The 21,791-nt window shown below is 39.0% G+C and overlaps 4 protein-coding genes and 3 non-coding genes across 7 annotated transcripts; 3 read left to right on the top strand and 4 right to left on the bottom strand.

Moving 5' to 3' along the window:
* Positions 1-1,493: 1,493 nt before the first annotated feature.
* On the top strand, positions 1,494-1,565 carry KQ657_000933. Its single transcript has one exon. It is a non-coding gene; the product is annotated as a tRNA-Asp (tRNA).
* Positions 1,566-1,575: 10 nt separating this feature from the next.
* Positions 1,576-1,646, top strand: KQ657_000932. The gene has a single exon. It is a non-coding gene; the product is annotated as a tRNA-Gly (tRNA).
* A 2,111-nt stretch (positions 1,647-3,757) lies between these two features.
* Positions 3,758-3,831, bottom strand: KQ657_000931. The gene has a single exon. It is a non-coding gene; the product is annotated as a tRNA-Val (tRNA).
* A 305-nt stretch (positions 3,832-4,136) lies between these two features.
* KQ657_000930 (uncharacterized protein) lies at positions 4,137-4,673 on the top strand (the record flags this gene model as incomplete). The annotated part of the gene is made up of 1 exon (XM_043191752.1): positions 4,137-4,673. One exon carries the CDS (start codon positions 4,137-4,139, stop codon positions 4,671-4,673), a length of 537 nt encoding a protein of 178 aa, XP_043048724.1.
* A 336-nt stretch (positions 4,674-5,009) lies between these two features.
* SFL2 (Sfl2p) lies at positions 5,010-7,112 on the bottom strand (the record flags this gene model as incomplete). Its single annotated transcript, XM_043191751.1, has 1 exon — positions 5,010-7,112. One exon carries the CDS (start codon positions 7,110-7,112, stop codon positions 5,010-5,012), a length of 2,103 nt encoding a protein of 700 aa, XP_043048723.1.
* A 6,012-nt stretch (positions 7,113-13,124) lies between these two features.
* PFK1 (6-phosphofructokinase subunit alpha) lies at positions 13,125-16,046 on the bottom strand (the record flags this gene model as incomplete). The annotated part of the gene is made up of 1 exon (XM_043191750.1): positions 13,125-16,046. One exon carries the CDS (start codon positions 16,044-16,046, stop codon positions 13,125-13,127), a length of 2,922 nt encoding a protein of 973 aa, XP_043048722.1.
* Positions 16,047-16,746: 700 nt separating this feature from the next.
* ASH2 (Ash2p) lies at positions 16,747-20,834 on the bottom strand (the record flags this gene model as incomplete). Its single annotated transcript, XM_043191749.1, has 4 exons — positions 16,747-17,871; positions 17,960-17,972; positions 18,154-18,172; positions 19,448-20,834. 4 exons carry the CDS (start codon positions 20,832-20,834, stop codon positions 16,747-16,749), a joined length of 2,544 nt encoding a protein of 847 aa, XP_043048721.1.
* Between the last annotated feature and the right edge of the window lie 957 nt (positions 20,835-21,791).

The following is a 21,791-nucleotide window of genomic DNA, read 5'->3' as shown; positions in this document are numbered from 1 at the left end:
ATCGAGGAACCCAAAGAATATTCCGAGGTAGTTTTCCCGTAGTAGAAAGTACGCCTGAAAGATTGGTATTAAATAAATAATACTTGTCGGAACTTGTCATATGGAATGAGCTTCTTTGAGCTTCATGGAAATCAAGTACATATAGCTTATCATTAGCAAATAGATTCGTGGGGGAAGCAAATTCAGCAATGACTTGAGAGAAATTCAGGGAATAAACAAATGAAATGTTTCTATGCAACTGTAGATGATCTCTTAATCGTTCTAGAACATATTGAGGATGATATAAAATTCCAATAACTGGAGAATTAAAATTGGTATGCGATGATACTTGAATGATTTCTTGTGGTGAAGGCTTATCAGCGTTGAAATTAACAAATTGCGGATGAATGAATTGGATCTGGGATAATCGTATCATCCCAAGAGAATCATCGAATATAAGTTGATTTAGTACGTCTGTCCCAAGTTTAGCATTTTGAAATCGGAAATTGGTAATAGTATTCATCCCGACCCAAGGTCGTTGTTCAAACAACGCTGACCCCCGGGTATTTTCGCTTTCCACTATGACAATCCGGAGGGCTCCACGATATATGATATTGACACATAGTGCTATGATATAGCTGCATAATGTAGATGGGTGTATTATTATTAGAGTAGACATAATGTTATGTAGTAGTAGTAAAGGAAAGAAGCCCTTAACGGAATAGTCCTATGATTTTCAGACCGCGGTAAAACACAGCGAGTCAGATTTTGTGTAATACAAATGACATTTGTTATGAAGACACCTATCCACACCATACGGATTGACCACTTGTATGAGACTAGTGATAGATCTTGGCTAGGAAAGTAATTATAGCCGAGCTAAGGCTAGTTTGCCCTTCTATGTTCTTTTTTGTGCTGTGATCTGAGAATTTTCAACAATAGTTTTCATCTGCGAAATTTTTTGCACCCAATTACCAATTTCCTGTAGAAAGTGGCTAACTGTACTAAATTTTATAGTTGTTTGGATGAAACTAATACTCATTATTTGAGAGAGCTTCCAAGAGTGTCGTTTCATTATATTTCTTCTGAAATTGCCAATGATAAATATTAGGTGATGCAACCGTTGCTATTCCAAGTTTGGTGATTCTATTTCTCTTGCCGAAGACTTTACAATGATATTCTAGACTTCGAAGAATAAAACAGGTAGTTACATAAAACAGTTTCCCCATGGGACCAGAAGATTTAAGTATATTTAAAATAAAAGGCCGCTTCTTATTAGATTCCAATGGGTGATAGAAATAATTATTGAAGTTTTTCAGAGAGCTCAATTGCGCTAAACTACAATTAAGTCAATCCAATCATTTCAACATCTCCGTTACATTGATTTCTTCCCATTCTCTAGTTTTTCATAGCCTTATTGAAGTGAAAGTCACAACATAAATGTGAGTTAACATTACAACTTTTTCTCGAGACGGCACAGTGTATTAATCAGGCAGCGTTTTCACCCCAATAAATCCGTGATAGTTTAGTGGCTAGAATTACCGCTTGTCGCGTGGTAGACCGGGGTTCAATTCCCCGTCGCGGAGCACATCTCTTGCGCAAATGGTTTAGTGGTAAAATCCAACGTTGCCATCGTTGGGCCCCCGGTTCGATTCCGGGTTTGCGCATGTCTTTAATTTTTGTTTTTCAACTTTTTATTACTGTTGTTGTTGAAGATCCCTTATGTTCTTTCGTTCAATGTATGGTCAACTATATGTCGTGGATTTGGCTAAACGGAATAACCTTGCCATGATCGCTATTTACCATTTCTTGTCAAAATAGGTTTGGATGCAGAATGGATGCAGAATGGTACCGGTTTAGGCAAAGGAAAACCGGTACCAAGATTGGGAAACAGCTTGCGCTTGCTGTATTAGTGGGTAAATATTGCAGACGCAGACATTTAATATCACAAGTCAAAAAAGGGTGTTGTAGTTTACATGCACAGGGCGTCCTAAATTATGGGATAACTCAGGTGAAAAGGAATTTTCCATTTTTGTTACATAAATTTGACGCATGTAGTTAATTTGATGCAAAGCTTAACCATTTTGCATAATAGTTACTTCATCATCCAAAATGTTATCCGTCACATAAAGTATCTATTTTTTTGTACTGTCTGCAGCTTGAACGAAAACGGCGACATAAGCGAAAGAATTGAATATGTGATAGAGATTTTATCACCGGGTGCTCCTGTACCAAATCATTGCGCTTAAGATCTGATTCACTAAAATTTCAACTTTGCAATTGGCATGTAAAAGCTAAAGATTACTTTGTTATAAGAAAAAGGTCTTGTGCATTTTAAGATATTTTTAACTTAAATGGTTAGCTTTTCCTAAAATTTCACCGCTTATTGAAATAAGTTTCTTTTCTCTCTTTTGAATTATCTTGGAAGAACTACCGAAGGCACATCTAACGGTACTAAGAAAAAGATTATTGTCAAGATTTAAAACTTGAAATTGTCAAAAGTAATATTAAGCGTATCTTTGAAGAATGTTAAGGGTTTTCTAATACACCGCTTACCAGGCCTATTGTTGATGCACAAACTTCCGGAGGTACCAACATCTCCCAAATCTATTCATTATACACAACAACGTACTTAACACTTCATTCGATTTACACTTAACTGTTCTCTTGTTTTTGTGCTACATTAGTTTGTTGGAAGAAGAAGGTTCCCGGAAAATCTAAGAATCCGTCAATGCTTTTCTGAGCTCTGGGTCGAAGCTTATTTTGCGCTTCTAGAAGGGAGTCGTTTTAAACCTTAAATTCAATGAAGTCCTTTCTCATTCATCTCTCCATGAAGTTAAACTCAATTTGCTAGAAAGAGCGTAATAACCCTATAGCACAAATGTGAAAAGTTGAGCGTTCATTAAAGCCTACGGGGCGCCCAGCATGTTTAAGCGTAATTCATCTTGCTTCGCTTATACTCAGATTTTCATACTCTTTCATGCTAAAGCGGTGTCGTATTATTGCATGCACGTTTGTGAACAGATAACTTGTACAAGGCATTAAGCATGCTTGTTGGGTGTTTATGCAAAGCGACTCTTTTCTACATATTTCACTTGCATGTCTTCTCCAGAAGCAGCAATGTGACAAGCTACTAAGGCTCAAGTGGTAAAATGCGCACATACTGACAGGAACGAATACAAAGTTACATGTATATTTAAGGTTATGGGACGGACACAACTTACCGGACTATTTGAAGAATTCAATATGTGAATCAACCAATGACACTTTCCCAATTCAACACCACACTTTCTACCCCGGACCATCTTGATACAATTTCGGTATAATTGTTTCGAGAAAATATCGGAAAAATGCAGTCCTAACAACAATAATAGAATAGCCAACTGCGCAGTTATACGTTTCAGGTCTCTCTTAAATTCATACATAGTGATGTCATTTTTTATCCTTACATATTCAAGTAGTGACTGGGTGACAAGCACTAACAGTGACAAAAGGTTCACTGCATGCTAACCCCGGCTAAACCTGGGAATCTGCGTAAATTCATCCTAAAAGAAGCATGCACCACATATTTGTTATTACTTAGTACGGGAACGTCTCATTGCTTAACCTCTAAAACCGATGGCGTACGTCTGGTTGAGACTCAGCCTTCGGGGGTATTGGAATTAAGGAATGATGGCAATGGTCATTCAATCGGCCAAATAACACTACTGGATCGTTCCCAATAGCAGTAGTGTGCATTTGTGTCAATAATGGAAAAAACCCTCACAAAAAAACAATTTGATTTCGCCCAGGATCGAACTGGGGACGTTCTGCGTGTTAAGCAGATGCCATAACCAACTAGACCACGAAACCAACTTGTTGTTAAAGAGATTGAGACAGATGAATGCATCGTACCACAAAACAATCTACATATTAGTTAATTTTGTTCTACCGCCTTAATCTTGATGTTATATGGTACTTGTGAGTATCAGGCAATATGCTAAACGTGTAATGCATAATTACTGTTTGAAAAATCATATCATCTACCAGTGAACAACTGATGTGTAGGTATATAAGGCAAAAATGTAGGCCAAATACCTTTAATTGAGTCGCATCATCAAGAAATTTATTCATGTTAAAGCCAAAATCTACCTCTAGGTCACAGATCTTTACTCGTCATGTCGTCCAGAGCAAACAGACGTAAGGAGATTCAGGAGAAACAAGACCTCCAAGCAAAGTTCCAGCTTTCCATTCAGCAAATGAACACGAAGGTGTCCAATTGGTTATCATCACCTGAAAAGAAAGAGGCCCAACCGGAAATACCTGCTGACAATCCATTTCTACAGTTACCTATCATTCCACAAGGGGGGACTTTATCCAACATGAAAGATTTGAGCACAGTGAAAGACTTTGTCGAAGGAGACGGCAAGAAACCTCACGGAATAGAGAAAGATAAAAAGACATCTACATCACAACCAATGACCGCTTTATTAAATAGGATAAGAGATGAGCAACGTCGAAATACAGCCAATAAATTTAAGGCAAACGGAACAGGAAAAGTACACAAGGACCCCCTGAATAAGCAGAAAGCAGTTACTATAAAGAAAATCCATGATATTGAAGACGATGATGATGAAATATCGAATAAGCATCGACATCGGGCGGTGACCAAAAGTAGTGGGCTCCAATTTGGTAAAAAGAAGAGACCCTTTTGACCAAGGGAATTCCCAAACTAGCATCAATATACACTAACACACATTACGGAATACAACAGATAATAATATTATAAACAAGATACATCTATAATAGCTTAATTATATATAAAGAATCTTTTAAATGACACCCAGAAATATAGTATAAATATAGTAATAAAATAATAATAATGATAATAATGATAAAGATAACATGACCCCAAGATTTACACCATTTGACAACAGTAATAAAGTAATAATAATAAAAGATAATAAAGAAACTCCCAGCTTGTGTTATCAGAACACTTTTGCAACCGTAAAATATAATACAACTTGAACCCTTATCCATTTCCTACCCATTTAGTCAACCTTTCTCCGTTTGTCCGAACGCTCATTAAGCATATCCATAACACTCATCTTCTTCACGTTGGGTGTTTCAAGTACCTCCTTGATTGTACTTGAATGACACTGTGATAATGGTGAAGACGTTTGAGAGCGAGATCCTTTGCACTTAGGAACAATACGTGGAGTAGCAACTCCCATATTGGTCTCAGATCTTGCAGTTGGTGAAGTTGATCTAATGGGTGCTACTTGAATCACACTTTGAGTCTTGGAGTGTTCAGAAACATCTGTTGGACCAATAGCAAATGATCCACTTTTTGCATTCAAAAGAGGGAATGAACCTGCCCCAAATGAAGTGTTGCGGCATGGTACTTGACTGGGAATTCCAGAAAAGGGTTTAGGAGAAACAGTATTACCAAGACCGAACGACAATGAACTCGATGAAGCAGCAGAAGATGTCGACCGCATCAGGAATATCGATGAGTTAGTTGAACTCACAGATTCTTCGTGTGATCTCTTCCCACTTGGATTTGGGGTGGATGCTCCACTGCTTCTAGCTTGCATTCCAACCAAAGAAGGTCTGATCAGATTTGAAATACTAGTGTTTGGCTTAACCAGAGAAGTACCTGAACGTGGTGCCTCACTGTTTTGCATAACTGGTGATGTAAAGTTACTTTGAATAATTCTTGGAAGTGAACTTGGATTTGCTGCTGGAATCAAAGGATCCAACAACAACGATGGGATTCTTGGACGAGACAAAGACTTACTGTGATCTGTTGAAGAAGATTCCCATATCTTTCTAAACTGCAAATTAGGCGCATAGTATTGGGGTTGGTATTGTGAATGTGATACTGAATTCAGTTGAGGAGTTCTCGACCGTTCAGCATCTGCGCCAGCTGTTTGAGAAAATGGAGTAGTAGGTTTTCCCACAGCCTCTGTTTGTGTTGGAAGATTAGCTGGACCTTGAACGGCAGGAGCAGCAGGAGGAATTTGATATTGTTGATGAGGTCCATAAGGAGCTTGAGGTATTGGGGCAACAATTTGCTGAGGATGAACTATGGAGCCTTGGATATGTTGACCAATTGTAGCAGAGTATTGTTGGTGTTGATGAAAAGGGACCGGAGTTGCAGGATTCATAGGTTGACCAGTTACTGTGTACATGTGCTGTTGAGGAGCCCCCAAAACGTATGGAGATTGCATATATGGGTAAGGAAAGTGAGCAGCGTCAAAGTGAGGTTGAACTTGTGAATGAGGTTGCTGCATTGGAGACGATACAGTCATGTGAGCATATTGGTGGGGTGATTGAAGCACAGCTTGTTGAAAATGAGCGTGCTGAAATTGAGGTAAGATGTTCGAATTCTGGGAGAGTAACTCATCACTCGATGCATGCATTGGAACCGAAGTGGGACCGTTATGTGAAATGGACGTATTTGGTCCACTATGTGAGATAGAACCTGCCCCATTTGAACTAGTAAAGGAGTGTCGGGAGGAGTTGGAAGAAGATCTTCTCTTGATGTATTTGAGAGATGATTCATCATCCTTTTTGAACTTACCTGAAGAATGCTTGAATTCCCAAACAGGCAACTTTGAAGCTGACTTTGGTGAACCAGAAGTCTCATTGGAAGAAGATGCAGAAATTGCAGCGTTATTATTGTTGTTGTTATTATCGCTGCTATGGTTGCTTGGATCGCTAACTTTATGGAAACCATACATATGTAATTGACGAACAAATGAAGCCACATTACCATGCTTAAAATAGTTTGTTAAGGCAGTAGCAAATTCTTCACCAGGATGTAAAGCAAAGATATTTTGTTCTTCACTTTCAGTCCACCAAATAAGATGTTTTAAAGCAGGATCTGACAACATAGCAAACAACTTGTGAACAAAGGCATTTCTCTTTGTAGGAGGATTGGTACCTGCTGCGCCATCTGTTGAAAGGGCTGGGGAATCAGCTCTTTGAGAGTCTACGGGACTACCAGTTCTAGAAGTAGTAATACTGGCGGCGTTCAGACGACTGCTTTGAGACAAGGCCATCGATACTGGCATGGGGGCAGAAACAGTCATTTGTGGGGGTGGACTCATTGCGGATCCTGATGGAACAATGGCTGACGTTGTGGCCATTGAATATGATGAAGGTTCACTTCTATCAGTCAAAAAAGTGGCAGTGAACACTCTTTGCTTTCAGTGTATATCTTATAAAGTCAAGCTAGTGAAGTGGTAGCAGCTCTAAGACAAAACAAGAATCAGAAATTAAGTGTATGGAAGGAATAGATTAATTTAAATTTTCTTAATTAATCTTCTTTTTTAGTCTGTGGGTTACCTGGTGACCTCAGAGTACCCAAATAGGGAGAAACTTTCCGGCACGATATAGGGAGGATGAGTTCACGTTCACACCTGAACACAGTCAAGATAGTGTTTGTAGTGGTAGAACGAGTTTTCAAAAGGTGTGGAACTAATCACAGACAAAATCAGAAATCCAATATACGTTGGTTAACAATCAAGGAAATGTCAAGGTTAAGTATTAAAACGGTGAGGAGAACGGGACAAAAAAACTACTGAAAAAAAATAAAAGAAGTAAAAATAAATAAAGTAAAATAAGATAAACTAAAATAAAAAAAAACAAAAAAGCAAGCGTCACATAAAAGAAAGTCGCACAAAAAGTAATAGCTTTAGAGGGAATATTTTAGTGGGCTACCCTGTATGGATTCTCTCAAGGCTATTGTCCTGCTGATTCTCTTTGATGGCGCAAGAAGGCAAAAAAATAATAAATGTCGGTATTCCAATAAATAAAAAATGTCAGAGGGTGCGCGACATGACAATTTCCACAGACCTCTGCAAGATACTAGAATGCAGACAAAAACAAGTTAGTGCCAACATGCAGAACATTAAAAGAATATTCTTTTGATGTTTGCGTAAACCCTAACAATGCACTAGACGATGTAAAAAAATGTGTTCTATAGATTAGGTAAGAATAAAACGAAGTGGCCAATAAATCAACTGTAAGCGGCTTCTTTTCATTCCGAGAGTGGGACTTACGGAGGAAATGCGTAAACACCACCCTCTTGAAATAATGCTGCGGAATATAAAAAAGTTTATGGCAAAACAGAGCTTGAAACTCAAAATTGCACTCGTAAAGAAACCCCTAACACTTTAAAACTAAAGTATAACAATTAATAATAGCTGAATAACCCCTCTAGCTCCAACTCCTATACATCGCTCGTCTCAGAGCAATTGTAATCAGATTCTCTTTCTAACCAGAAGGTTCCGAAATTACAAGTGTCACAGCCTTGGTGCCATCGCATAGTATCTGCAGATAGGCGATTTCATGCTGGTTCAGCTCGGAGATACAGCCGTGACAGATGAAAGAAGATCTACAGACATTAACTAAACCCAACTAGGGATGGCATGTTAATTGAAGCACATTTTACACAAAATAAGAAGCTTATTTCGCTAGGTGTTATACGCCCTTTTGTTATTTTTGTCACACCACAATAAAACTATTAAAATTTAAGTCTCGCTTGAGTCGCTCGCTCAGGGGGGGTTTGAGCCACTGCCGTACACTACCTTCTAAGACGGGGTATATTTTGGTGGGGTATTATTGGAAAGAGTTGCCAGATACGCTCAAGAAGAATTTTAACTGGCTACGGAGTTCGCCATGGGAGTGATATGAGGAACCTTTTTTGTTATCGCCGTCAACACTTTTAAAACAGGCCAGCTGATTGGAAGGTGTGAATTCAACGGTGCAGCTAGGCTGCACCCACTTCCCTTCTAAGTTACCTCTACCATTCACTTTATTTTCGGAATTCAATTTACATTCCTTAGTATGTTCCGAAATTACTAATTGACCTTTCGAACAAACGCTTGCTTCAGAATACTAAGATTTACAACAATACAGCCTCCTTACTCATTAAATAATACCCTAACACAACCTTTACCTTTACCTTACCTTCACCTTCATCTCTACATCTACCTTCACCTCTACCTTCACCTTCAACTTCACCTTCTTTTGTTCGATTCTTTTGCATCCCCTCTTAACAGATTTTTATTTGGCTGAAACCACACATCTTTCTCGTTGTTTAATTATACCGTTGGTCAAGTACTCTTATTGCAAATTAAATGTAACTTTTTTTGTTTTGTTGACCATATTTAAAGGCCCAATAGAAGAAAAAAAAAGTTGAATATAGCTTGGTGTGGAAGTGTCAATAGGTAAAGAATTCCATCCGATTGCAACTTAAATTAATTTACTGTTTCGGCTCAGTTTTCGCAACCTTAGTTTGAGTTCGCTCTATCGTCAAATGAGACACAACTGGCTATTGTATACGTAGGGACGGTGTATAGTAGAGTAAACTTTGAAAACTAGAGTAACTTGAGAGGGCTGTATTTGAGCTCAATTCTCATTTTACTAATTAAGACGGTACCTGTATGGTTGAAGTGTCACTTTAATGTCCAAGCCACTAAGTAAGTGGTATTACCGTTTGCGATGTGTATACCACTGTGCGATTGAATATCAGTCGAATACGTAAACTTTCGGTAGCGCGAAGGTCGACGTCTGGTTTGCGTGAGCAGTTATCCCTCAATATGAAAATCTTGACATTATGATGCCTACCATGCCGTTTTATTTTCAGGTGTTGGTCGATTTCAGAATTTTTCATGGTCGAAGGCCGGTGTTAAGTACTTTGAGATTTTATTCCGGAGGGACTACCGAAGAAGTTTCAATCAGAGTGATCTGTATTGGTATCAAGAGATGAGATATAGTACACCCTATTATGTGCATATTACATCAAGAGTGCTTCATGAAACAGCTGCTATCAAGTTTATTGTCGAGTGAAGTAAACGTGGATCGAAAAACACAATAACGCAATCAGTTGCCGGCAACAGCTCTTAAACTTGAGAAGTGTTCATATCCATAAGATTGTACAACAATTGTATATTAGAATGTAGGATAGCGAATGCTTGAATTTTTACTATTGTTCGCAACAAGAAAGTTTCACTTCCTCACAATCGATGAGATCATCCTTAGTAGATTGCACGATGCTAGCTTTTTTTCTTTCAACCTTTTCTCTCAGAACAATTCGCTCAAAATATTTAGAGTCATTGAACTTTGTGTTGTATAGTTTTCATTCCACCCAAGTTTCCAGAAACTCAGTCCCACGAGAATTTAAAGTGATTACTTCATCATAATTGGATGCGCTAACTTGTTCACTCAACGCTAAACACCGCAAACGATACTACATCACAAACAAAACTATCAGGACCCTCCTTTCACATCTAATGTGGTGAAACTCATCGTGTAATCCCATTTCGAGATCGTACCACTTCGCGTGGGCCATTTTTAAGCGATTTACGTCAAGTATATCAAACAGATTATAACGTTCTAAGCTTAAGCTTTAGTGTTGTTCTAGAATTAAGTTTACGTAAATTTTATTCAATTATTCATTATTCGGGGCCTCCTGTAGTGTACTCTTTATGACACCGAAGAAGTTTTAAGCCTATCTTTTTGCACCAAAACCATTGTTCATACATTTTGGTATCTAATCCTTAGCTCCTAAAACGGTCGGAGGCATTACGATTTCATGCGACAGCCCGGGCCTCCTCTACACCCGGATGTTACAAACTCATAATGGAATCTTTCAAAAGCCTCGCTCCATAAAAATATTGTGTGTTAGTTTGGATATAATATGTATCTTACTTTTGGTTTGACGAACTAATTAATTGTGTATGTACAGTTATATCTCTCTAGAATCTTCAATTCATGATTGAGGGATTTCTTCCCCTCATGCTTCCCCATTTGATCTACGTCAACTAGATAATTTTAGTTGGGGTTATGAAAGAGTGCATTCTTGCATATTGGTTACCCGCTTAACATAAAGCGCAAACTTTATTCAGATTTTCGATGCACTTTCGTTCAACGGTTCCAATGGCCAAACCACACAACCGCTGTCCCCTTACGTTTGAGGAAAAGGTGCATCTAGCACCTGCAGACATGGCTGCTTGGCACATTTTTGTATTTCATATAGGCTCAACGACTTGATGAAACTTTCAACGTTATTTAACAAAAGCAAACTACAAATTGTTGATATTATCAAATGGTAACCGTAGCAGTAGGGCCTTCAAGTTGGCGCCCAGAAGGTCTATACATTTTGTGCAGCTTCTTTTCCAAGAAAGTGGAGCGTAATAAAATTACCACATATCATACATTGGGTGCATAATCCACGCACATTCATGCGACTTAAGTTATACATGTAATGGCTGAACATGAATCAAATCTCTGCAGAAGTTATTATTTATTGTTTGCTAAATACGGATAGTTTCCATGTGCACTAGTAGGTATTTGAATATACTATGCAATGACGGTGTACTAAGAGAAACAATCAACTTAACAGCATCGACATAAAAAGTACAATAAACGTCTAAAGCTTTGCCGACACAATAATCACTCCTTTCATGGGAATTCAGACAAAATAAGTCAGTGAAATATCAAGTGTAGGATTCAGTCCTTTCCTTCGTCTATGGATGTGGTGACTACTAAATTTATGTATATTTTATTCATATACTTACGTTGAAGGTCATCACCGAACGCAACGATTAAGCCTTTATTTGTATAAGCAAATATATCCGAGTCCCCGCGGTTTGAGCCCTACAACATTTAAGTAACTTTGCGTAGGTTCTGGCAGGCCCCCCAGTATTTTTTCTTACACTCTTCTTCACGATTAATAATTAAGTGGTAAAAACAGCGGGGCCTAAAAGTTTCCAAGATTTCTGGTAGTGGTGGTGTAATGGAAACTTCCTTTCTTTGTCACCGCCACATAGTATTGTTTCAGGGAAGGGAAACAATTCATGTAGGATCAGACAATCACTGACAGATAATCGGACTCTTATATTACTCACGTTTCAAACACCACATTACTTTTATTTGATTGTGGTAAATTTAACAAAGCTTGTTCGCCAGAGAACTAAAATAAGTAAGGTTGTACAAGTGTGTATTTACGTCTTAGAATAAAACAGGCTTTACAAATGCTCTGCTATTGTGGGGGGCAAGTGAACCCTTTGCACGTTTTATCTCTACTTAATGAAGGAGAAAGCTGAAGGTTCGAGGCCAATACCACCACGAACATTTAGGCAAAAACCCACCCAGCGTAAATGAACACTAAACGGGAGGTGATATAGAATGCAGACATACATTGAATCATCTATTTATAATCAAATTAAGGGCACTTTTAACCTCTTACAAATCAATCTTCGATCCAGATCTCTCGGACCGACAAATACAGCGGGGCGCAGTGGGAGGTCTGCTGGCACGATGGAAAAAAAATAAGAAGCATAGAAGCAAACAGTCACCCGAAAGAATTGGCAATTAAACGGTAATACCTGCTCCTAACTGAATCATCCACACTATTTCTTGCATATGAGCGTTCTAAAAGAGGGCACAAGTGCAAAGTACACATTTACGATGTGATAACAAAGCTGGACTGTGTATATGTCTTGGAACACGACGATAGAAATTGAGACTGAATGAGGTGATAATTACACATTATTATGTGATGAAGCAAGCAACATTGACCAAACTGTAAACTGTAGACAATAAGGTGCAGAAAGAGTGGTGATCTGAAGAAGAGGGTCGAATCTCGGAATTCATGGATGTAATTCCTATGTAGTATTAATGCTTAGTTGTTTTATTTGCCCTGGGTTCTTACCCCAAGTTCGTTGTATGCACACAAGAAGCAAATTCTTTTGATAACCAATAGTATATCTAAGCCTCCGTTAATTGTTTAAGTTTTGGTCTACACATTTTTGTCTTTTTTGTTTCCCTCAACCTGTTTAGTATGTTTTTTACGTCTTCGACAAGTAGATGTTGCAGAAGTGTATTGTCTGTTTACCCAGGAAGCTATGATTCGCAAAGATTCTGCACGACTCTAAGACAAGAGGCAATTGCATCTCTTTGTCCAGTCTACAATGGATCCTACACTGATAATGTTCCTACAGTGGCTCTATTCTTTTGTGAATGACCTTCTGGAGAGTGGAGAACAACTCTTGTTCAATAATAAAAAAATTGTTCATTTATATCGTTATGCCTAGGAAAATTTATGGGCTAACCACTAATGTTACCGCTGAATGAGAACAATGAAATGGTGTTCAGCATTCTTTGCCCTCAAGCAACATCAACTTCCCACTCAACATGTCGGACACGTAGGTCATTTCTCGCCAATGAACAGTCTTACCCTTTCTTAACTTCACATCGGCGTCTTCACTGTACAAGTGCGCAACATTCAGCAACTTGATGTCAGTACCTTGAACACCTAAAACAACTGAAGGTGAACAATATTCATCATTGGCAATAATCTTATTCTCACTTTCAATAAATTGTATAGCTTTGGTAGCAAATCTGATGGCTACTACTCGATCCATTGAACTTGGAGTATAACCTTGTTGAACATGACCTGGAATTGCGGTTCTGGTTTCAAATCTCTTACCAGAGTTTTCTTTCAATAAATCAGCAATTAATTCTGTGGAATAAACAGTCGATGCTTGCTCATTACGAATGATCATCTTACCGTTTCTATCTTCACCCCTATCATTAGCAAATACTTCGAGTAATAAGTCAATATCACTTTGCAAAACTGATAAATCAATCTTGGCTTCAGGAGTGTATGTTGCAATAGCACCCGTGATTAAACCACAATAAGAGGCAACATATCCACTGTGTCCACCTTGTACTTCAACAACAAACACTCTTCTTCTTGAAGAAGAGGCACTTTGTTTAACTGCATCACAATACTTGACCAATTGGTTCAAACAGGTGTCGGAACCTAAGGAGTACTCGGAACCAGGTACATTGTTTGAGACCGTAGAAGGAATCAAAATCTTAGGAATATTGAAAATAGGATATCTTTTGGTTTCAGAATAAAGTTCGTGTAGAGCACTGAACCCTTCAAACCCACCAATGATTATTAAACCTTGCAAGTTGTATTTTTGCAAATAGTAAGCAACCTTACCATAGTCTGCACTTGGTAAACTTCTATTTGTTCCTAATTCTGAGCCACCTTTGTTGTGCCAGTTCTCAACATCTAACCATTTTAATTCCCTAACTTCACCTGTTTCAATCAATCCACTGAACCCTTCAACAATACCAAAAAGCTTATGACCTTTAGATAAACAGTACAATGCAGCAGCTCTGGTAGCAGCATTTAACCCAGATGAAGAGGCACCAACGTGAACAACACCTATGTTGAGTCTTTCACTTTCAGGTAACAACTTTGTTTCGTCGTCATCATCTATAGAAATTGCATTGAAACTGTGATAGGCTTCAGCAAAGTTAGTATCTCTTAAAGACATTGCCTTGTCGAAATCCTTACTTTCAATGGCATCAGCTACAGATTTGGTTAAGGCAACGGCTTCAACTAACGGGCGTCTGACAATTCTATTTTCCAAGATACCAATCATAGGAGAAGGATCTTCAGGAGTTAAGTCCAAAACAGCCTTCACAGCTTCAACACCTTGCAAAGTGGATAATAAACGATCATATGCAACTGCGGTACCACCTCTTTGAACATGACCCAAAGTAGTAATTCTGGTGTCCAAGCCCAATTCAACCAAGACTTTCTTGACTTCATCTGAAGTGATGGGTTGAAGTTGATCATCAATAGCACCTTCGGCAACAATAACAGTTGTCTTTCTTCTACCCTTTGCTCTATGTTTAGAACAAACATGCTTCAAATCCTCTTGCCATTTGCCATGCTTTGGAGGTCTTTCAGGGATGAATATAAAATCAGCGCCTGTTGATAACCCGGCCATCAAACCCAACCAACCACAATGTCTTCCCATAACTTCAACGACAAAGGCTCTTGAATGAGAAGAAGCAGTTGCATCAATGTAATCGACCATTTCACTGATTCTTTCCAAAGCGGAGTAGGCACCAATTGTGGCATCAGTCATGGCCATATCATTATCAATGGACCCCACTAACCCCACAATGGTCAAATTCCTATGAGGAGCAACTTGAGATTTGGTCAATCTACCCGTTTCGATCAATTCGTCTAATAATGAAGGCCATTCAGCTCTAAATAAATCTGCACCAGTTAATGAACCGTCACCACCACAAACGATCAAGGCATCAATACCATTGCTGATCATGTTGTATGCACCCATCAATCTACCTTCTCTTTTTCTGAACTCCATACATCTGGCAGTTCCGATATTGGTACCCCCATAACTTAAGAATCCTCTGACATCACCCCAAGACATCTTCTTCAATAAATCTCCCCCGGTAACAAGACCGGTGTAACCTTCGTATACAGCAAACACATCACATCCAAGATAGATACCTGCTCTTACAACAGCTCTGACAGCAGGGTTCATACCTGGAGCATCTCCACCAGAGGTCATGACGGCGATTTTCTTCTTCTTTTTGGTTGCCTCTGAAGTTTCATCGGATTCAGCATCTAATTCTATCTTTTCGGTAATATGGGCTAAGATTTCGGTGGCTTTCTTCTCCAAATATTCTTTTGGAGAATTGTACTTTTCTCTAGCCAAATCGTTTAGACTATTTCTGAAGATCAACACGTTGTCTAAAGGGTCTTTAAGTGAGAGGAAATCTGGTGTATCTTCGATAAGCTTGACGTTCAATTTCTCAGTCAAAATAGATTTGGCCTTGGTTAAATTGGTTGAAAAAAAGTTTAATGTCAACAAATCCTTCTCGGAAGCATGAACTGGAAATGTAGATAATCTGATTTTCAACAAGGTGTTATCACAGAGAGGCTCTGAGTCATCACCAATGTAGATTTCAAGATCTTGCCAGGGAACTATCGCACCTGGAATAGTCTCGTCTTCCCTTTGTAAGGGGAAACTCTCGAGCCAAATCTCCTTTAAGGAATCATGGGAAATCCCCAAATGAGTCTTTGGTTCGGATGATTGACCATCTTGAGCTAATTTGGAAAAGCTCTTCACCAAACGGAGTCCCAATGAATTGTAGAAATTCGTAACTTTATTGAACTTGTCAGCATCATCCGTTACCAAAGAAATGGAACTAATCCCTTGCACGGTATCGATACTGGGCATATTTAAAAGAAATAATAATCGTAATAGCAATGGTTTCGAAAGAAAGCGTAGTGTTCTCCAGTTCTCCAAACTGTTGCTAGTAGGTCCTATAAGTAATCACCAATGGACGTCTGGTGGTGCAACGATCAACTCAACGGATAATTGTCGGAGTTTTACTTGAGTAAGAATTGCAGTGGCATGAGGTCCAAATTTTTAGGGACTATAAGATTTGGATTTACCTCGTTGTATAACGGAACACTGGTGATATGCGCTTATAGTGAAAGTTCGGGGCTACCTCCTCCGCTACAAAGGGAAACCTTTAGTGCAAAGGGCCAAAAATGAGGTCAGTAGATGTAGCCCTCACACCAGACAGGGAATATTGCAGCCGGAGGATACCTAACCAATACCAGAAGCAATAAAGAGGCTCTTTTTAGTCGTGCATAATTTACGGCGACAAAAGTTATGCTTTGGGTTGTAGCAGATTCTACTGCTCTGTAAGAATATATCATCTTTATATATAATTGGGTGCAAAAAAAACTTTACTACCCATTGCTCATTAAAGCATCTTGCACAACGGGTATAAATAGCTTAATTGTGAATTTAACCACAATATCTAATATACGCCATATCTACTATACTCTAAAAATGCTATCTATATATTCAAAACCATAAAGGGTCATTAAGAACAAAATCTGATTGGCTCTTCATTACAGGTGTGATATCACCGATTCAAATGCATACAGTAAAAGCAAACCAACACTATAAATAACTTGAGGGAACCAGGTGCTATCGAGTTGGCTCCCAGTTCGTAAGTTTTGGAATTCCATTCGCCATCATTATTATCATTATTTTCTTGTTCCTCCCAATCATTGCTCATAAATTGCTCTTCCGTTTGAACTAGACGAAATTGACCTCCCTTAGCATCTGCCATAATCAAGTTCTTTGGTCGTTCAGATACTGGTATGTACAGTAATAATCTTTGCCTTTCTGGTTCAGGCATTCTTCCACAAATGGTTCCTCCGACACTGTGAAGTTGTGTCCACAAGGAATCTTCGCTATTCCCATACATATATGAAACTCCATTGGAGTAATCCTCCATACGAATATTACGAACTGACATAGCAAATGGGACCTTCGAATAGTCAGTTAGTCCTCCAACCCACTCAATGGTACCGGGACTATTGACTTCATCTCCTCCTATCCAGATGCTAAACTTAAGAACCATTGGAGAAGATGGGAGTCCATGCTTTGCAACAAAGTCTGTATCGGTAAATCTATCAACTGATCTGACCAACACGTCATTTACAAACCATTTAACACCTCCTGGAGTCCACTCAAGACTATAGCGATTGAAGTCATCTCTTAGAAGTCCCCGATGATAAACGCTTCTTTCGTGATTCAGGGTATTACCCTTAACAAAGTAATTGGATTGAAATGTAAAAGGATCACTTCCTACTATCTCCAAAATATCGATTTCATCAAGATCGTCACTTTGCAAATAGGCGCTTGATACAACCCCTTTTCCAGACGACGACTTGAGTTCAAACAGTACCTTTCCATATAAAATGTAGTTATTCAGTACCAATACCGGATTATCAAAACGTTGGTTCACCCGTAAATCAACCGTAGAACTGTAATCATTAGATATTGAAATAGTCAAATCATCATATTGTACATCATTATCACCCTCATCAACATCATTGATGTGCTCTTCAGTAAGAGATGATTCGACGTCTCCCTCTGAATGGAAATGATCCCCAAGTACTTGTATATATCTTGTATCTAGAATAAGCTCACTCAAAGCAGGGTTTATGGCTAGACAAGAAGCATCTGTCCGAGGATTACACTGTGGACTTCTTTTAGTTAGTGATTTTGAAGCTGTTGAGCTTGATGTAAACGCGCTATTAGGTGCACCGAAAGCACAAGTGGATAACGTAAGGACAGCGGCTAACCACGCCAGTAAAGTTGAATATGATCTCATTGTCGATCAAGAGGTTTAGGTTGATCGCAATATGGATCCATATACTATACGGGAAAGTTCAGTGGTATTTAAGTTAAAGAGAAGAAAAGAGTACAACAACAATAAGTTGTTCGTTTTGAAATGCCCAGAGTATTACGGCGAACGAACCGACTATTTTTGTTCTCGCCTTAAGCCGGCTAATACCACCCCAAACATAATGCATATATGGCGGACGCAAGTGAAGTAACAACACATCCCCACATTTAATTCGTCTTTCGGGATTCCAAAAGGGTTTCCCCAAATCTCGAGCCAACTGAAACACACTCCCGGCTCTCCATTAGTTCAAATCTCAAATCCATGTTGATACTGTTGATTCGTCAAAGACATAATACAGTTAACCAAATATGGACTGGAGAGGTACTTTTTTGTAGATGAGAACCTTGACCTTGAACTTTGGGCGGTAGGCGTTCCAATTGTGGGGGACAGCAACAGATCGCCAAACGTTAGTTCCAATGATGTAACCGAGTCGCATAGTGTACCAACCGATAATTTAGACACTATTCACATAGTTAACTAAGATCACACCAATACAACTTGAAACACCGTACGAAAGAACGTAAGCTTTTGACTATGGATGAATTCCACCGTGTACTTCTCACATATATGCGAGGTGCCAGGTACATTTCGCATTCTGATCTAGTTGAGAAGTATAACTTCATAAAAGGAAGAATACGTCTTGCTGTAGCGGATACTGAAAAAGATGATGATAATGATGACGTTGATAATGAACAAGAATTAATGAACTCCATAGCTTTGATCAATAAAGAGATACAAAAGTATGGGTTTCGAATAGAAAGGAAACATGACCAGAATGAAGAGCTTACTTTGTTCTACATGTATACCAATATTCTTGGTGACGAGATCATGAAGAAAGACACTCGATACTCTGTTAATGAACTTCAGGCCATCAAACAGGTGATAGACCTCATAGTTGAAAGTCCATCTTTAAAGTATAGTGTCCCAAAACAAGAAGCCGTAAGGGCCATCAGTGCTGACACAAAGAGACTGCTAGACTTGTCAGATACCTTTCTTTCCCACTTGGTGGAAGACGGATGGTTTATAATTAAATCTGCGCGTGTGAAATTAAGTATACGGAGTCTAAGTGAGTTAAAGAGCTATTTATTAGATAGATATGCGCTTATGAGCGAGTTCCAAGACGGGTCTTTAGTAAGTTGCCCAGTATGTAACGAGCTTGTTACTGAAGGCTTTTTCTGTTCCCAATGCCGGTTGGGCTACCATAGAAAATGTGACTCCATCAACAAACAGGGGTCCGACGTCGCTGTGGGATGTTGCAATCAAGGACATGGCGAGTTTTCCTTGATAGGCTGAGGTGTTGCTATTTGGCTCGTGTTAACTATGGGTGGTTCAATTGGGACGGCGACAGAAGCTGTGGAATTACTACCTTTGAGCAGTTTCGTTTTCTGTAAGTCCTCTAGCTCATCCAATTGTTCAGCTTCAATTTCATCTATAATGTCCCAATACCATTCTTCGATCACATGGTCGTCGTATCGTTCACACAATGGCTTGTATTCATATTCAAATTCAAGCGGAGGATATTTGAAATCAGGTCCAGCATTTAATCCCACTATCCCATTTTGAAACACTGACATGGTTGGATAATAACCTAATGTTCCATCATCGGTATTATGATAGCTTGGGTTGGAATTCTGTTTGGTATTCTGGAACTTATTATCATCAGTAGCAAGAAACGAAATCAAGTTCTGAAATGCTATACCCATATCCTTACCATTTTTGAAGACTCTAATTGAAGAATGTGGAATTTTGGGAAGCTTATTTTCTAAAGAAGCTTCATCATCATCTTCTCGCTGCTGAAAAATTATGGCCTTTTCACCCACTAACTTCATTGGAGTAACAAGATGTTCCATTTCAGGAATCTGGGTGTATTCATATTGCTCATAATAAAGCTTGGATTTGTATTTAATGGGGATTTGATCTCGTACTATGTTATTATGAACATTGAACCTGGTAGAGTCAATTTGGATAGCCTTTTTCAGTCGCTTATTCAGAGCTTTCTTATTGGGATTCGGAGCTTGAGAATCTCCTACTCCATTATTCAGATTCAAATTCTCAATGAATTGGCTCAAAGACTCTTTATGGTCTTTTAAACTTGGTAATGTCACCAATACCCCGATGACATCACCGCTTCGAAACAGCTCATTACAAAATTCTCTGGGCCGACTCAAATGAACTTTCATACCCTCAATATCTCGTAACCCATAGCCATATGCATCATACCCCACAGGAGCCTCTAAACTGGCTTCCTTCCGGGAAAGCCCGAATCTTATATGTGATTTCCCTTCGTTTGCACGTACAATATTAAACTCCATGTAATAACTACCCTCTCGTATTCCCACATTTGCTCGTGCAGATCGCCATCCTCGTTCTGTGGTTACCATTGAGCCATCAGAACTTAGCATTATCCCACTGGATCGGTCGAAATATGATGCTCTCACTTGATAGGGCATCAAGTCTGTTGTGGAGTATATGTTGGCAGGGAATAGCAGATTGTGACTGCATGGTTTATATTTGTATCCTCTTCGATTGTAAGGTTGATCCTCCCATCGATAGAATGGAATCGATGCCGTAGTTATAGATTCTCGTCCCCCCTCTCTTCCATCTGGAGATTCACTACGTTTCTTAGCTTGTGGTTCTGGAGAGGTGGTCGTGGTGGCTCTGACTGGAGCAGGAAATGACTGTCGATTTAAGTCATTCTTGGTATAGACAAGAGGCTTCAAGCGTGGCTGAACAATTATGTTTGATGCCACCATTAATGCTATTGTTAGGAGGAACGGTTGATAAGACTCTCAGAGTTCACTCAGGGTTTACTTTGTTAGTGTTGGTTTTTCAGATCGTTACGACATTTTCATCAAATCCTCGACATTTTTATTGATAGTTTAACGACATACGTATCTCTTCATGTTTTCCATCATAGCATCACATCTTCCCTAATGATTGCACTTTGTGGAGAATATGCAGATAGTAACACTTGCGTTAACTGTAATTTTACTTGCGTTCACCACGCGGATGTTCGTACTGCAATCAGTTAAGACTTCCGCAGCTCGCATAGCTGTTGATACAGAGTGATACAGGTCTGAAGCAAAATTATGAATGCAACACTAAATAAGGCTTGGTAGAGTAGACTTAAACGCAATATACTAAGCTTGCTGCAGAGTGTATACCACACCAATGAGATTCACTGTTGGTCTTTACAGCATTACTACATGCGTTCGTGATATGCGCAATGTCACTGTCCACAAATGACGTCTCATTTAACTGTGGCCGGCATAACCTGTTGTATTATATAAATTGTTCTCCTGACGACTACAACTTCAACGATTATGCTTTATTATTATACCGCATGCATTCGTTGGCACTAATGACCATCAGCTCTCATATTCTCTTTGCTTGTAGCCAGAAGGGAAGGTTTGATGGATGTTCTTCGTTCCTGCACCTTCTCCTTCCACAAGAATTTCAAACCTTCAAGCGCAAGGCCGGATCGAATATGAGATCGAATATGAGATCGAATATGAGAGTTATATCCTAACGAACGAAAATAATTCTTCATTTCCACTCAATTGCTACAAGCAGACACCTGAAAGGCGTCCTTGACCATAAGAGCATGTTGTGTTAAAAATGTATTTCGTAAAGAAGAAGTAGGTGTTCGTGGCTAGGAGTTAGTGTTCCCATGTTCAGTCGCTTGACGTAGACTTTATTTGGGCTGGCTT

Source organism: Scheffersomyces spartinae, assembly GCF_019049425.1.
Source record: "Scheffersomyces spartinae strain ARV_011 chromosome Unknown scaffold_13, whole genome shotgun sequence".
Classification (NCBI taxonomy): Eukaryota; Fungi; Ascomycota; class Pichiomycetes; order Serinales; family Debaryomycetaceae; genus Lizanozyma; species Lizanozyma spartinae.
This window is presented reverse-complemented; position numbering and strand designations above follow the sequence as displayed.